The 16,331-nt window shown below is 50.2% G+C and overlaps 1 protein-coding gene across 2 annotated transcripts in view; it reads right to left on the bottom strand.

The window, feature by feature from the left end:
- Positions 1-2,790: 2,790 nt before the first annotated feature.
- Bicd2 (BICD cargo adaptor 2) overlaps positions 2,791-16,331 on the bottom strand; it is a 48,114-nt gene continuing 34,573 nt past the window's right edge. The window contains exons 3-8 of one of the 2 annotated variants that reach the window (XM_027409946.2): positions 13,820-13,972; positions 10,898-11,359; positions 9,198-10,223; positions 8,631-8,782; positions 6,462-6,672; positions 2,791-4,859 (exon numbers count right to left, since the gene is read on the bottom strand). In XM_027409946.2, the coding sequence (XP_027265747.1) occupies positions 4,854-4,859; positions 6,462-6,672; positions 8,631-8,782; positions 9,198-10,223; positions 10,898-11,359; positions 13,820-13,972 (2,010 nt within the window). In that variant the 3' untranslated portion in view covers positions 2,791-4,853. The other variant, XM_027409945.2, reaches the window with a different exon arrangement.

Raw genomic sequence — 16,331 nt, 5'->3', positions numbered from 1 at the left:
GACAGTTAAGACATTCCAACATCAGCTCAGAAACACAGAGCCCGGTGGTCAATCCTGACTCATTCAGTCAGCAAACTGCTCTGTGGCTATGAATCAAAGTTTGGGGCTGCTTTTTTTTGGGGGGGTATCTCAAGAGAGGGTTTCTCTATGTAATATAGCCCTGGCTGTCCTGGAACTCGCTTTGTAGACCAGGCTGGCCTTGAACTCACAGAGATCCCCTGCCTCTGCCTCCCGAGCCTGGGATGAAATGTGTGTGGCACCACGCCCAGCTCTCAAACAGGTTCTTGCCTCGTTATGTCTGGGCGGTGGAGGTACCACAAGATACCCCTCCTAAGGCTTCAGATCATCTTGGGATGAACACTCTGCCCTCCAGGCCACAGAGGTGACAGTGGCATCTGCAGGAAGCACTGTGGCTTGGCACATCCCTCAGTGGCTCTCTGTAGTGGCCTCACCTTCACAGGAGCAGTGTCTGAGTCAGCAGTGTAGGCTTTCACTGCAATTAGTCAACAACATCTCCATCGGCTAGTCTTGGGGCAGCTCCACTCCTAAGGACCTGTGGTAGACCCTACCCTTGCACTGTCCTCTTCCTGGGCCTCGTGTCTCTAACAGCATCCCCACAGCTGACCCATTCTTCCCGAGTCATCTCTTCTGTAGTGCTACATCTGTCACAAGCGGTCCCAAGGACCCCCCTCCCACTCCCCCTACACCCCACCCCCCAAACACTGATTAAAATACCAGCAGCCAAATACCTGGATTCACTGCTTGGGAATCCTGTCTTCATAAAACACTAGAACAGGAACCCAACTTAGCCAAGTACTGCACCAGTTCCTGAGAGTGTGGGCTTATCTTTAGTTTCTTTTAAGGTTTATTTTAACCTTATTTATGAGTATGTGTGGGTACTTACAGAGGCAAGAAGGGTGGTCAGGTACCCTGGAGCTGGAGTTATAGACAACTGTAAACTGCTCAACTTGGGTGCTGGGAACCAAATTCAGGTCCTCAGGAAGAGGAGTAAGTGCTCCTAACTGCAGTCATCTGTCCAGACCCCTTTCTCTAGCATCTAATGCCGTTTCTCATTTCCACCCGAGGCTCCTGCACACCCAACTGTCTCTCCACCTTTTGGTACAATTGTCCTATAAAGTCACTTCTCATATGGGTCTTCAAACTGCTTTTGTCCAGTATTTCACCTTGTTGGGCTGGTAACTTTTTGTTTTATCTGTTTGTTTGTTTTTTCGAGACAGGGTTTCTCTGTGTAGCTTTGGAGCCTATCCTGGCTCTCTCTCTGGAGACCAGGCTTGCCTTGAACTCAGAGATCTGCCTGCTTCTACCTCCCAAGTGCTGGGATTAAAGGCGTGTGCCACCAACACCTGGCTGGGCTGATGACTCAACTGATGAGCCATCTCTCCAACCCCAGCTCGTGACTTCTAAGCCCTTTCTGTTACAGACTCCTGCAGGACTATTTCTATTACCAATTCAATGTCTTTCAAATGTCTATTATCATTTCTCAAACAGGCAAGCTGAAGTATGTCAATATATCTTTTTATTTTTTTTTAGTTCTCTCCTTTTCCCTCTTTTTTCAAAGATTTTTAAAGTCTATTGATTTTTTTCCTTTTTAAATTGTATTTACTTATGTGTGTGCACATGAATACATGCATGCATTCATATTCATGTGCCTGTGGAGGCCAGACAATAGCCCAAGTTGGTTCTCTTTCTGAAATGTGGGCTCTGGGAACCAAACTTAGGTCTTCTGGTGTGTCAGCAAGCATCTTACCCATGAAGCTCTCTTGCTGGCCCGATTTTTCACTTTTGTTTCATTTCTATCTATTTAATTTAACTTGTATCACTCTGATCTTTTTTAAAGTGCGTGCGTGGGTGTGTAATACGCTCATGGAGACCAGAAGAGGGTCTTGAACCCCTGGAGCTGTAGTTACAAATGGTTAAGTTTCCTGATGTAGGTGCCGGGAACTGAACTAGGGTCCTTTGCAAGCACAGCATACCAGTGTATACCCTACCCTCAGAGGTTCTGTCTCATTCTAAACTTTTAACCAGTTTTTCCCTTGTTTTGAGCTTAAGAAAGTCAATATTTTGGTGCATAGTGGTTCACTCCACACACACACACACTCCTTAATATTTCTGTAAAATCAATAGACCATCTTGGTTTCCCTTTCCTATCTTAGTGTTTTGAGTTCTAGCTCTTTGTCTTGGTTACCTAAAGGACTGAAGGCAGGAGTCTTTGGGGACAGGGGGAAGGCTTCTGGAGGAGACCTTGGGGAGGTGAGGCTGCCAGAGGTAGAGGCGACCACAGAGTACCCTGGCACCTACTGTCCAAGAGGTAAAGACACTGTCCCATGTTCTCACACCCACCGGCGGTTACTCCAATGTGCTTGGTGTATCTCTGTACATATTGCTACAGTTAAATACAGCTTTATATTAACAAGTGAACCACCCCTTCCCTTGGATCTATTTATTCCCAGGTTTCAAGCAAGACTTTGGCCAGCACAGGTTTCCATCCCTCTGAACTGCTGTTTCCTCAATAGGAAATGTAAGTTACTCATGGGCATGAATCCTGTAAACACAGCAGTGAGTTCTGACTGCCTTGCTGCTGGTCTTCATACTGAGTCATGTGGGCAACCCTGGAGACACATCCTGCATCCAAAGAACAGACCCCAGGTTGCCTCTGGCCCCTACCCTCAGTGTCCTCCAACAGAAGGGCTGTCTGAGGCCCTAGACTCACCATACACACTGGAAGCAGTCACCTGGCGCAGAAGTGAAAGTAATCACAGAGGGCAGACATGTGCTTCATTTTTTTATTATTCTTTATTGGTCCTACCAACGTGACTCTTTACCCAGGCCCCTTTTCCTATGTGCGCTGGCTGTGGAGGCATTCCCGCCACACAACTGCATCTTACGTCTCGGCTAATTTCTCCCTCCTATGCCTTTTCTTCACTTGGCCTCATTTTCTCAGAAACTGAAGGCATCTGCTTATTATTATTTGTTTTGGGTCTGTGTAAAGGTTCCTTGGCAGGAGAACATGCATATGACTTTAAAATAAAGACCAACATTCTGACACTAAAGTAACACACAGAAAAAATACAGTACTTAGACATCATTGCAAATAAATACCCCATACAGATGATGTTATCTTAAATGTAACAATATTTGTATGAATCAACACTGTAACAGAAGGCAAAGAGTCCCAACAACTAGGAATAAGAAATGCTCATTCCAGGAAACAGAATTCTTCAATTCCTAACAATTTATATTATTATAATTTGTCTCTTTTTTTGGAGGCCAGAGAACAATTTCTCTTCCTCCACTAGTACCAATTTGACCACACCCTGACCTCACTTAGCAAACAGTTTGCTAAGGAGTTTATTGACTTCTGTTTCCTGAAATTAACAGTGATTAGTTACACCAAGCAAGAGAAGAGATAATGTCTTGTTTTCACATTTGCAAAGAATACTATGGCTAACCCTCTTCCCTACTCACAGGCCGACTGCGCTGCCGGCTCTCCTGACGTCCTCGGCTCTTCACAAACGTGACGTTTGTACAGCTTGCTTAGCGTGTCCCATGAAGTCCATTTGGTTCCCAAAGCACACTCCAGGTGTTTTGTGTTTGTTTTGTTTCTAAGCCCCTGAATTTGCATGTGAAGAATCACTGACTAACAGAATTTTGCACAATCACGGTTCTCTCTCCCTCAATGAAGATGCCCAGGTACGAAGTGAGCCAGGTACCCGCTCCTACCTGTGGTCCACACTGGCCTTCAGCATTCCCAACTAGCTCTCTGCTGCCTATTGTAGAGAGCTTCCTTGGCTGGGACACCTCCCTTAACTGATGAAGGCACTACTGGCAATGGTTACTAACAAAAAGGTGTTGAAATAGAACACCCTAAAAATCGACAACTGTAGAATTTTCTAAGTGTACCACAATTTGGCACAACAACCAGAATAACAAAACAATTCCAATTTGGAATTTCACTGGTGCAGTTGTATAAAATTCTGTTAGTCAGTCATGCTTCACAATGTCCTAAAACCCAGAAAATTCTGGAATTTGTAGGTAATACTACTCATTCAATAATTTATGCTTTCAAGTGCCTATTACTGTTTTAACCAGAGCAAAGGTCAAGTTTTCTTCTTGTTACGTTGAACTATTCCTAAGAATAATAATAATACAATATGAAAAACCCCAGAATTGGAATACCCTGGATTTCTTAATGAACATGGCATTTAAAATCTGTAATTTCAAACATGAACCACAATGCCGTGTCCTCTAAAGGCTGTTGAACCACAGCGTGGATATACTAGCCAGCTCCTTGCCGGGTCGAAGCCTCACCTGCAGTCTATCTACACACTATGGAGCACAGCTCTCCTTGTGCCGACGCCAGATCAACACGCCGGAGCTAGGACGGACAGCTACAGGACCACGAGCACAGACCACGGCATCGGAGACCGTCTCTACGCGAGGAATTAAGGAAGCAAATATAATATCAAAATATCAAAAGTGCACAGGTTGATCGGATAAAAAAGGAGCATGTGTAATAAGGAGGACCCCCTCATGGCAGGCGGTCCAGCAGGCCCCAGAGAGCCTGGCAGTGGTTGTGGAAGCAGGTTCTTCGGCCGTACACAGCCTTTCCAAGCAGCAGCTCGCAGCATTCTCAATAGTAAAGCTTTTTTTTTTTTTTCTCCTCCCATTAAAACTTGGGGAATGCTATTTTGAAAATAATTACAGTGGCATATCCAAACATCTCTAAAGTGGACTTTAGGCTGCCCTTCCTTCCTCTGCATAGGCCACGGGAGGGGAGAGGGGAGGGGCTGCAGTGTGACAGGGCCGGTGGCCACGTCCTCCCAGCAGCTACTCTACAGCTGAAAACAGGAGAAAACAAGACAGCATTAGAAACCAGTCACCTGCCTTCCTGCTCACTCGACAGCTAAAGCTCTTGTTCTGGGAGTGAGCGAGCACATTAGTTGGCAGAGAAGACCTGCATGTGTGTTAGGGGATGGGGCTCCAAGTGCCCGCAAAGCCCCACACAATGTAAGAGAAGCTGCGTTCTGGCCCAAAGAAAAGGAAAGGCAGAGGATGGGTGGGCATGCGGGCAGCCATTCCCAGAACGGACATGCAAGAGACACACGTGGCCTATTCTGTCCTCAGTGAACGACTGTGTGGTACCTAGGAGAAGACTGGAACAACGTAGGCAGCAAACAGAGGGAAGAAGAAAGAGAAAGCTGTCTGAGAGACCACAGGGTCCCATGCTGGGTACCAAGGCTGTGTTCCACACCATGAGAGATGCCTTTCTGCAGGGAGAGACAGGCAAGCAGCTGTCACAGGAGATGGGAGTCTGGGAGAGAAATACTGAGCAGTGCTACTTCACCGTGCACTAAAGCAAAGGCCTGATGCCACAGCTCTGCTGGACAGAGCCCCTGGAAAAGGATAGCCCTTAGTGCACTGAGAACAGAAAGCCCATAGCCCATAGCTGGGCTCTACTGTACCAGTGCAACTCAGCAGAGCTCACCAGCAGTTCCCAAATACGCTGGTTCTGATAACTCCCAGGAAAAGACCCAAGCATGGGCCATGGTCTCCAAGTACCAAAGAACAGGCTCTGCAACAGGGTCTGGCCAGGCACTTGGGACACTTTCTCATTAAAAAAGAAAACCTAGGACCTCAGGCCTTGCCAAGTTGTCACCTCACAGGGCAGAGCAGCATGTGGATCTTAGAGATGAGGCCCTAAGCAGCCAAGCTCTGTCCTCCTGGGCTATGGTTGTGTCTGAAGTGTGGGGGGGGTCTCACTGCAGAATGAAGGCTCTTGGGGTCAGTTCCCTCTGGGACAGAGAAGAAGTTCTGCACTTCTGTCCTGAATAGGATTTGCAGTGAGATGCTACACAAAATACAAGGAAACTCTTTTCATGGAACTAGGCCAACCACAGAGCTAACCTGGGCTGCTCCTATGATGAAGGCTGGATCCTCATAAAACTGCTTTCAAGTGCTGACATTAGACATGCGAGTGCATGCATGCTTCAACTCAGGGTCTGCCCACGTGCCCAGGGAAGGACTCTTCCTCAGGTTCTCCTAATAGTGCCTGGGGACCCTGGAAAACCCTTTCACCTCACTGTCTTACACAAAGGTATGCGGTTCCACCCCCACCTTTGATACCACCGCCCCAAAAGACAGCAACTGATACGGGATATCTTTGAGGGGGCTGTGGAGTGAGAAGCAACACAAAGCTCAAAGTGTCCTGGTGACAGATGTGCCCCAATGCTGCCCTCCGTGTGTTAGTCACGTTAAGACCAGCCTAGCGCTGCTGTCCCACTGCAACCGGGTTAGCTGAGGTGAAGCAGACGTTAGCGGCGTGGCGTGCGGCACCCACAGCCCTAATCACAGTAAATGCTGTGCTTCTCGCTGCAGAACACCTGGTTGGCCAGCCCGGCGCCCTCCGCCCTCTCGCTGGCACAGGCCCAGGTGTGACTTACGCTCGGCGTGGCTGGCTTGGCCTTGGGGGTGGCCTTGGTGCGGCCCCTGCGGGTCTGCTCATGGTCTAGCTCTAGCAGCTCCAGCCGCTGGGTGAGCGCCAGCTTCTGCTGGATGGCCATGCGCAAGAGGGAGTTCAGAGTCTTCTTCTCATCCTCTGCAGCGGCCAGCTGCCGCTGCATCTCATCCAGCTGTGTGATGTACTCGTCACATCTGTGGAGACAGAGCATAGCTGAAGCCCAGACAGGGGAAGGCAAGCCCCAGGCATCCCACCTCAGGGTTTCTTTCACCCTGCCTGCCTGAGCCAGGGCTGGTGAGGCTAGTTTGAGTTTCTTTTAGCAAAGGCTCCTTCAGGAAAAGGCAATGACCAGGACCACAGAGGAGTGCCCACAGAAAGCCTACCTTCAGTTCTGTGTTACTGGATTTCTTTTGTGTGTGTGTGGGGGGGTGGGGTGGGCAGGAGTGGGGTGTGCTGGCTAGTTATTGTCAACCTGTCACAATAGAGTCATTTGGGAAGAGGGAACCTCAATTGAGAAGATGCCCTTACAAGACTGGCCTGTGGGCAAGCCTGTGATGTATTTTTCTAGTTAGTGATTGATGTGGGAGGGCCCAGCTCACCACAGGTGGTACCATCCCTGGGCTGGTGGTCCCAGGTGCTGTAAGAAAGCAGGCTGAGCAAGCCATGAGAGCATGTCAGTAAGCAGCACCCTCCATGGCCTCTGCATCAGCTCCTGCCTTCCCTGGATGATAAACTACACACTATAAGATAAAACAAGCCCTTTCCTCCCCAACTTGCTCTGGACCATGGTGTTTATCAGAGAAACAGAAACCCTCACTGAGTCAGGCATGGTGGGCACACCTTTAATCCCAGCACTTGGGAGACAGAGGCAGACACATCTCTGAGTTCAAGGCCAGTCTTGTCTACATAGAGTTCCAGGCTAGCCAGGGCTACATAGTAAGACCCTGCTTCAAAACAGAAAAAGGATTTTTTTCTAAGCCCCAGTAGGAGGAAACTTCCAGAGAAATCCTGGAATTCTCCTTGTCTCTGCTGACCTGGCACTAGGAGCGGCTGAGCCGAGTGAGGGAGCAGGCCCCTGGCCCATCCTGTCTGCCTCTGAATCTTAGCTTCTTCATGCTCTAAGGGAAAGGGCCAAGTTCTACCAAGTTCATCTCAGCCTTGCCATCCCCACAGTGTTATACCAACTAGAATCAGCAGGTGGCACCACCTCTCTTTGGAGGGAGATAGGCGGAGGCTTTGTTTAACAGCCTTAAGGCTGTTCTTTCCCAGCCTGGGAAGCCTATACACCCTGAAGAGGTCCCCAGAACTAAAAGATCCCCCATGGGAGAGGAAGGACAGAAGGCTGCACACCTCCCAGGCCTAAAGCTCCCTCGCCCCTTCCCTGATGGAAAGGCTGGAAATGGATGGCAAATTGCTGAGTTGGAACCCCTGACAAGGTCCTGCTACAGGGAGAGGAATAACAAACTAGTCTGGGCCTTTGTTGCACTTGAACAAAATTAGACCTCAAATTGTATCCCCCACTCCCAAAGCTCACTCCTCTCGGCTCTTTGTTGCTGCTGCTTCTTTTTTTGTTTTTTTGTTTTGTTTTGGTTTTTCAAGACAGGGTTTCTCTGGGTAGCTTTGGAGCCTATCCTGACACTTGCTCTGGAGACCAGGCTGGTCTCGAACTCAGAGATACACCTGCCTCTGCCTCCCGAGTGCTGGGATTAAAAGCGTGCGCCACCACTGCCGGATGGTCCTTTGCTTCTAAGACTCAAAGCCCAACAAATTGAGCCTCCAGGTTGGTTAATAGTGAAAATTTGAGCCAGGTTTCTTTCTGGGGCCACAGAACAGGGAGATGACGCACACCCTGCTGAATGTCTGCCTAAGTGGTGCCCGCCAGGGCTGTTCCATTTGGGCACAGAAGTCTGGGGTGCAGCCAGCAGAGGAGCCTGGTGCTGCACAGTCTTTGCATTCCCTTACTCTCCCCTGTTACCAACTTGAGCCAGGCAAGGAGGGCAGCCCCACATATATGCTTGGCTGGGCTAGGGGCCGTCATTTCCAAACCGGGAGCTGTGTTGGGATGCCTGATGATGCTGAACCAGAGGCCTACAGGCAGCTCCAGGAAGGGGAGCGGCTGCAGGAGAGAGAGGGCCACTAGTGGTGCAGTTACCTGGTGGCAAACATGGCGCGCAAAGAGGAGAAGGTGGCTGCATCTTCCTTGAGGGCCTTGAGCTCATTCCGTAGCTTCATCATGGTCTCGGTCACCATGGCCTTCTCGTTCTCATACTTGCTCTTCAGGTTGGCGAGGGCCACCTCAGCTGTCTGGGGGACAAAGAGATATAAAGTGGGTAAGTAGGGGTGAAGCTGCTCAAGGGAAGCTTTCGGTTCACAGTGGGGCTGCTGCCCGTGAAGAGTTCTCTGGGAAGAAAACTTCCCTCATATGCAGTCTTAGACACAGAACAATAGCCATGCTCACTGCGGGTCAGCTCGCCTCGGTGAGTCCCACTCCCTGTCCTGGAGAAGCCACTTGGGGCACTTGGGCCACAGCGCTGTTACTTCAAAGAGCCCTTTAATGCCCACAGTCACTCCCCCTCTTGTCTGAGCCCTGAGGAAGGGGACAGAGGAGCCTCACAATGTAATGGCTGTAATGGTGCGGGCCAGGCCTGCTGGTCCTGCAGCAAGCAGACGCGGCACTCTCCAAGTGGGCTGGCTCTGCTGCCCCCTCGCTCACTCTCACCTGCTTGTTGGCCTTGAGCACCGTGCGAAGAGTGGTGATCTGCTCCCGCTTGGTGCTCAGCAGTGACTTCAGCTTGAGGATCTCCTCCATGAGCGCCTCCTTATCCTTGTCCACAGCAGGGCCCAGCTCCTGTGAGGCCATCCGCTGCCGCGACAGCTCAGTCGTGCGGTCTACGGCGGCCTGGAGGTGCTTGATCTGGTCTCGGATGATGGCGATCAGGTTGTAGATGTTCATTGGTTCCCTGCGGGGGTCACTCAATGGTGATGGCAGTGAAGAGCTGGGAGAGGGGCTGCTGTCCCCAGTCCCACCATCTGCTCGCCCTACCTCTGTGGCCAACAGCCCCTTGGACAAAAGGACAGGTGAACGGCGCCCTCGGCCCTCAGGGCTGGTGCGGCCAGCCTTGCCCTGGCCCTCACGGTAATAATCCAGCATGACACGGTTGGGCGTCTCATTGTTGCACATACACACATGGTGGTAGAGGTTGGCCAGCTCCTCACTGAAGGTCACCAGCTCATCCTGAGCTACATTCAGGCTGCCCTGGGTCTCACCGGCCACATCGCTCACTTTCTTCAGCTCCTTCTCCAGCTGGGCCAACAGCTCTCGGTCCTGGTGGCTAGCCTTCTCTAGCAGAGAGACCTTCTCTGTAAGGGCCTGGCCCTCAGCCTCATAGCGGCCTTTCTCTTCTGCGTGCTGGGCCTCACAAGCTTCGTGTGTGCTGCGCAATGCCTTGAGCTGCTCCCGGAGTTCACCAGCCTCAGCCACAGCCACGTGGTACTTGCAGGCCATGATCTCAGGCCCATTGATGTCTACCTCATAGTAGTCACCATCTTCGTGGCTATCACGGTCCTTCTCGTTATCCAGGGAAGTCTGCTGTTCCTTGCCAGCCTGCAGGCGACGCAGAGCGCTAAGGTTGTCTGTGAGGCGGCTCACCTTCTCCTGTTGCTCAGAAAGGGACCCCCGAGCCTGCTCCAGCTGCTTCTGTGTGTCCTGCAGTGTGGCCAGTAGGCCCATCTTCTCCCGCTCCATCTGCAAAGGGAGATACAGCAGGAAAGATAGTCAGTAAGCTTAAAGGACTACAGGTGGCCCAGCAACATCTCGGGCTATGCCAGATGGGCCATGGGCTATGCAAAATCCCTGGTCATGCCACTAGTGACAGCGGACTGGACAGAATTCACCAACTAAAGTCGTCACCCATAAAGGTTCACTCTACATGTGTTGGAGCAAAGCTGGGCTTCACACATAGAACTCCAGAGCAAATTGGCAGGTTCCCTAAGTGTCCCAGCTTTCTACCACTTTCCTTCTCCTGTTGTGGAGGACACTCATTTCCTAGGTCAACGCTAAACTTTGGGATGTGCTGATGTATGGCCCTGCTGAGACTCTAGCTGGACTATGGTTGGAGTTTACACAAGGGGCCATGACACCTCACCCTGACATGATATGGGTAGCAAAGGGAGAAGCAACATAGACACCTAGGACTAAACTTTACACAATAATCTGGAAGCTACTTCCCTGGGACACTACTCTTCACTAACAGAGTTTCATTTGGGGTAAAGATACGGGATCTAAAACCAGTACAAGTAAATGAAAGGCAGCTGCCACATGTCACAACAGCACTGCTTCCATAGGACATGCAGGCCTGCCAGCACTGCAAAAGGCAGTGGGGACAGGGAAGGACGGAGCACCAGGCCCTGCCTATTCACCTGCACCAGCTGCTGCTTCAGCTTCTGGATCTCAGATATGTGGAGCTCACTGAGCAGGTCGGAAACAAGGCTCGGGGAGGGTGGAGCCAGGCCATCCTTCCTGGGTGTGGACGTCTTGTTGTCCAGTGAGGATTTGAGCAAGCCACTATGCTCAAAGCCGTTGGCCAGGGCTTCAGCGTCATTGTTGGGCTCAGCAGTGACGGCATCATCACTGAACTTGAGGCCGTCTAAGGAGACCTGCAGGTGGCTGGTGTAGAAGGAGTCGTTGATGGCCATGTAGTGGGACAGCTCCTTGCGGAGGTTGTTCTTCTGCTCCCGCTCTGTCTTCAGTGTCTCTAGCGCCTCCTCCAACTGCCGTTCAGAGATCTCCTTAAGCCGGATGGCATCTTCCAGCTGGCTGTTGAGGTACTCGGTCTCCTCCTCCAGGCGCTTGATTTCATGCTTGAGGCCCTCAAATTCCACCTGGGGAATAACACAGAGACTTCCGTGTCAAGGCCATGTGGAGGCTACACTCTGGACAATGCCAGAGCACTACCTCCCCGACCACAAAGAACAAGGAGACCCACAGAATGAAATGCCACCCTCTAGGAGAGGGCAGTGGCTACAAAGGCCACTTTCTACATCAAGCAACACAGATGCTCAGAGGGTACTTCTGGAGCATTGGGAGTAAAAGAAACATTCAACCCACTGCCAGGATCAATGTGCCTGCGAAGCACACGGAACCTGCAATGCCATGGATGAGGATTAACATGGAGGCTGCCAAATTCCTGCTATATTTCTGAAAATTAGTACCAGTGTGCATTGACTTAAAATTCCATAAAATTACTCATTTAACATTAACAGCTAACCAAATCTCTCTTTTAAATGTATGTTCATGATTATGGGGGGGGGCAGGGAATGCACAGGCCACTGTACAAAGTGGAGATTCTCTCCTTCCACCTCTATGTGAGCTCTGGGAACCGGGCTTGAGTCACGAGGCTCGCAGGGTAAACAGCTCTATCCACTGAGCCCTAACTAGGTTATTTTTTTTTTTTTTAAATTGACTTATTTTGTATGCAGTGTTCTGTCTGCATGTATCCCTGCAGTCCAGAAGAGATATCATTACAGATGGCTATGAGCCAAAATGTGGTTGCTGGGAATTGAACTCAGGACCTCTGTAAGAGCAGCTAGTGCTCTTAACTGCTGAGCCGTCTCTCCAGCCAACCAGGTTATTTTAAGGCACATAAAATAGATGCTTTGTTGTGTGCTATGGCCATTATTTTGAATCATATTTCTAAACAAAGGAACTGGACTTCCCATCAAGGCTGAATGCAAGTATGGAGGAGCTGGAGGGCCAGAGGGAAAGCATAACTGGTGCTCTAAACAAGACACAATTTGAGAGTGGACAAAAAAAGAGTAAATGGCAGTTGATGCTTACTGTGAGGCTCCGGTATATAAAAACATCTCACTGTAATGTTAAGTACTGAACGAATCTCTCTGGGTTTGGGGTAGGAAGGGAAACCCGATACAGCACTCTAAGTGTTCCCACATCCCAGTACCCCAAGTGAGGGTGAGGAACCTCAGAGAGGTGTGGCTCCACGGAATGCAAGGTCTCCTTGAGCTCTGGCTTTTCTCCTCAGGGCACTGTGGGCAGTAGCACCAACCAATGCCCAATGGAACCTCATGCTTATGTACTACAGGATGGAGCGGTGAGCCCTGCTCCTAGGGTTGCCCAGCACCAGAATCCATCCCCTGCCTGCTTTTGCAAACACAAAAGCTTCTTTCTACACAGGCACACAGGCTTCCTCCTGCAGGATATAAAACCTGGGTGCACTGACGGTGAGGCCTTAGCTGTAAGATGATCTGGGTTCTAACAAAAAAAAAGCAAGACAGCATCCATGGTATTTGGGGGTAAGGCCTGGCTGGGATTTCCTGAGAGAAAAGGCTCCCTGTAGGCTATAGCTCCTAGAGAATGGGAAGCATGTCCAGGCACTGAGTGGTTCTCACCCTCACCCATCCAGGAGGACTTCCTAATCTTTGCCACAGATTAGGGGACATCTTCCACCCCTGCAACAGGCAGAATCATGGCAGTATTTCAGGCTTCGTAGTCAGTCTCTAGGGGTTTTAGTACACCCTCTTCATCTGAGATTTCCCCCATACCTTGGTGATGTGGAACACTGTCCTCCGGACATGACATGGCCCTTGCTGTCTCGAAATCAGAGCAGCCATGATTACCCAGCTTGGAGACCCTCACAAGATCAGGCCTATAAACATTCTCTCATAGGAGAAAGGGGTAAAGTGCCATTAGACCCTCACCCAAGATTCCAGCCATTCCCTGTCTCTTGTGCCCTGACCCCAGCTACACCCAATCTTCTTGCAGCTATCGCAGAGGTTGCTAGAGTAGACAGGAAGCAGAAGGCTAAATTTAGAAAGAACTCCATCTAGCAACTGTTGGAGGCCATCACCCATGCTCTTGTAACCCCTCACCTAAGCCCTTGTAACCCCTCACCTATGCCCCTGTAACCTCTCACCAGTGACCCTGTAACCTCTCACCTATGCCCCTGTAACCCCTCGCCTATGCCCCTGTAACCTCTCACCTTTACCCCTGTAACCTCTCACCTTTACCCCTGTAAATAAGCTCAACATTGTCACTGGTTCACCAAGGTGGACTTTCTGTTGTCACCAGTACCCTATCTGTACTAAACAGAAACAGACTCCCCAGCAAGAGTCATGCTACACTTGGGTTGGGAAATTGTCATACTAAAGTCACAGGCCTTGTTCTGTCCTCTTGGAGTGCTATGAGGTGCTATGAGCCATATTCCCATCTCCACTGTGGAGGTGCTACTGCCCCTGGCCTCAGGCACACGGAACAAAACAGAGAAAGGGAAGACAAGGGGATGCAAGAACTGAGATGCCAGGGGTGACCCTGCGCTGGAGACTCGCCTGGTTCTGTCTGAGCACAGACACTTGTTTCTGCAGGCTGATGTTCTCCTCCTCCAGCTCCGAGTAGTCCTGAAGTAGACGGGCTTCCCGGAACTTGTACTCCTTGATGTCATCGCGCAGGCGGCCACGCTGGATCTCCACATTCTGGTTGATCTGCAGGGGCAGAGAAAAAAGCTGGGTAAGCTGCTTCCAGAACCTTCTTACTACCATTTTTAATGCTTTTCCCTTTGGGAAATTCTGTGTGGGCTTTGGTAAAGGATAAAAATGTGTACAATGGTAGCCCCTCTAAACAAAATCTTTGGGAAAAAGTCCCTGCCACTGTAAAACCAGGGATTCCATTCCTCCTAATGACACCAAGAACAGAAAGTTAGAGATTTAGTAGACACACCTGACCCCAAGGATGAATGCCTACAATTCAGATCCAGAGCCTGAGGCCACTAAGGGCAAGAGTTCAGTTAATAAATGCAGAGAAATCAGAATGGTCCAGTGCAATGGGAGGAGAATAAGACGTCAGGACCTTCCCTTTTGGGAGCATTGTGAGGAGAACAGGCCCATATAGTGAGACCAAGACATTGTAGTACAGCATCTGGTCCCCAGACGTCCTTTTCCCAACCAGGGATTTGGATAGGAGGCTCCATTCCCTGTGGGCTTGAAAGTTCCTGATTGATAAAGCAGTCATCTTATCTCCAGTAAGAGGAATTGTAGCCTTTCATTAACATATGACCTTGTCTACTGTGAAGGTCAATGCTAGCTTCCTCAATCCCCATCTCAAGCCACATCCTAGCTCACAGGCCCCTTGTCTTCAGTTTAATCCTATGTGCAACTATACAGTCTAAAAGCTGTAATCTTTTCTCAATAAAGCACTGGCAGTCAACCCGATTCACCCTCAGATCGTGTCTGCGCCCCCCCTCCCCCACTCCACACATCCTGAAGCCTGAACACCCCACCCCCACTACCTCACCAGCACTCATCCCTCACCAAAGCAGGTCTCTGGCACAGATCCTTCACTTAGGTGTGGGACTTCAGGCAAGTGACTCAACCTGCTCTAACCCTGCTGAGCTCTGCAGGCTCCAGGTACTGACCCAACTGGGGCAGTGAGGTAGGGAAGAAATGACAACACAGACTCAGAAGAAGCGGTGATCTGGACTCTGATGGAGAAGCCACAGCATCTCAGAAGTTTAGTGTGTTTATTATCCACAGCTGAACAAGGAGGTGGGGTTTGCTAGTCTAGGTAGGAGCAGTGTCTGTAGGGGAGCGGTCTTCAGGCCGGAAGCACCCAGGAAGAAGCATTTTCTGTGCACACTGTCAGCATTCATACCTGGACTAGAGGAAGAATTCACCATCCCGCTAAGCCTCACCCAGGAAGGCTTTCCCATTCCCATAGATCTGAGTGAGGCATTGGTGTCTCGACATGGCCATGCCCTCGCCAAACAATACATTCACTCAGGACTTCACTGCCTCCCTAACACTGACCCCTTTTCTCCATCTGCAAGATTCTGACTGGTGAAGAGTTAGTGTCTACACCAGAGAAATAAAACACACCCACACACAACCCTGCTCATCAGCGTCCCAGTGTTCATGGTGGATGCAACCCAAGTATCCATGGGCTAGTGAGTATACAAACAAAACCTGGTCTATCTATCAGTCACATTAAAGAATGATGTCTTGCTACAACACGAATGAAGCGTGAAGGCATTCTGCTAAGTCAAAAAAGCCAGTCACAAGAGGCCATGCACTGTAAGACTCCATTTATAAGAAAGTTCTGGAACAGGCAATCCATAGCCGTGGAAAGTAGACTAGTGGGGCTAAAGACAGGTGTAGGAGTAACTGAAAATCAGGCTTCATTTTGGAACTAACTGGAAGGCTGGAAGTGTGTAGCAGGCAGAAGGCTTGCCTGGCACTGCATACAAGGCCCTGGGTTTAACCCCCAGCACCACAAAAAGAATAACAACTGTAGGATGGTCCACATACCTACGACTGACTGTAGATGCTGTGGGTGCTGAGGGACAGCGGCAGTGAGGGCGGAGCTGGGGCCTGGGCCTCCTGCCCGGGGCTGTGGAGCACCTGTGTGTTGGTCTGGAAGGCCATCTGAGCACTGGGAACAGGGATTAGAAGCCAGCATGGGGCACACCTGGTGAGTGGCATAGGATACGCTTTCACCTCAATACATCTGCTGAAAGCTGGCTTCTGTCTCCACATCATGTGTGAGGAGTTGGGAAGACTGTCACAGGGAAGGGCAGTGCAGGGCCAAGAGGAGCACAATCAGAGCCACACTGCCTACTAGACACAGGGACCTCATTCCTGCACTCAGCCATGCGCACCATCCTTTGCGGTGGTTGCTTTCCTGTATGTTGTAGGTTATTTCCTGACCTCTGTCACCAGCTGCAGCCTCTTACCCCGTGACTAGTAAAGGTGTTTTCACACACCACCAATGTCTCCTGGGGACAAAATACTCTAAACAACCCCATATCCTCCCTGCCCCATGCTCACTCCTAATCCCTGTTCCCAATGC

The sequence above is a fragment of the Cricetulus griseus genome, chromosome 3 (assembly GCF_003668045.3).
Source record: "Cricetulus griseus strain 17A/GY chromosome 3, alternate assembly CriGri-PICRH-1.0, whole genome shotgun sequence".
Taxonomy (NCBI): Eukaryota; Metazoa; Chordata; class Mammalia; order Rodentia; family Cricetidae; genus Cricetulus; species Cricetulus griseus.
Note: the sequence above shows the minus strand (reverse complement) of the source record. Positions and strands in the feature narration are given on the sequence as shown.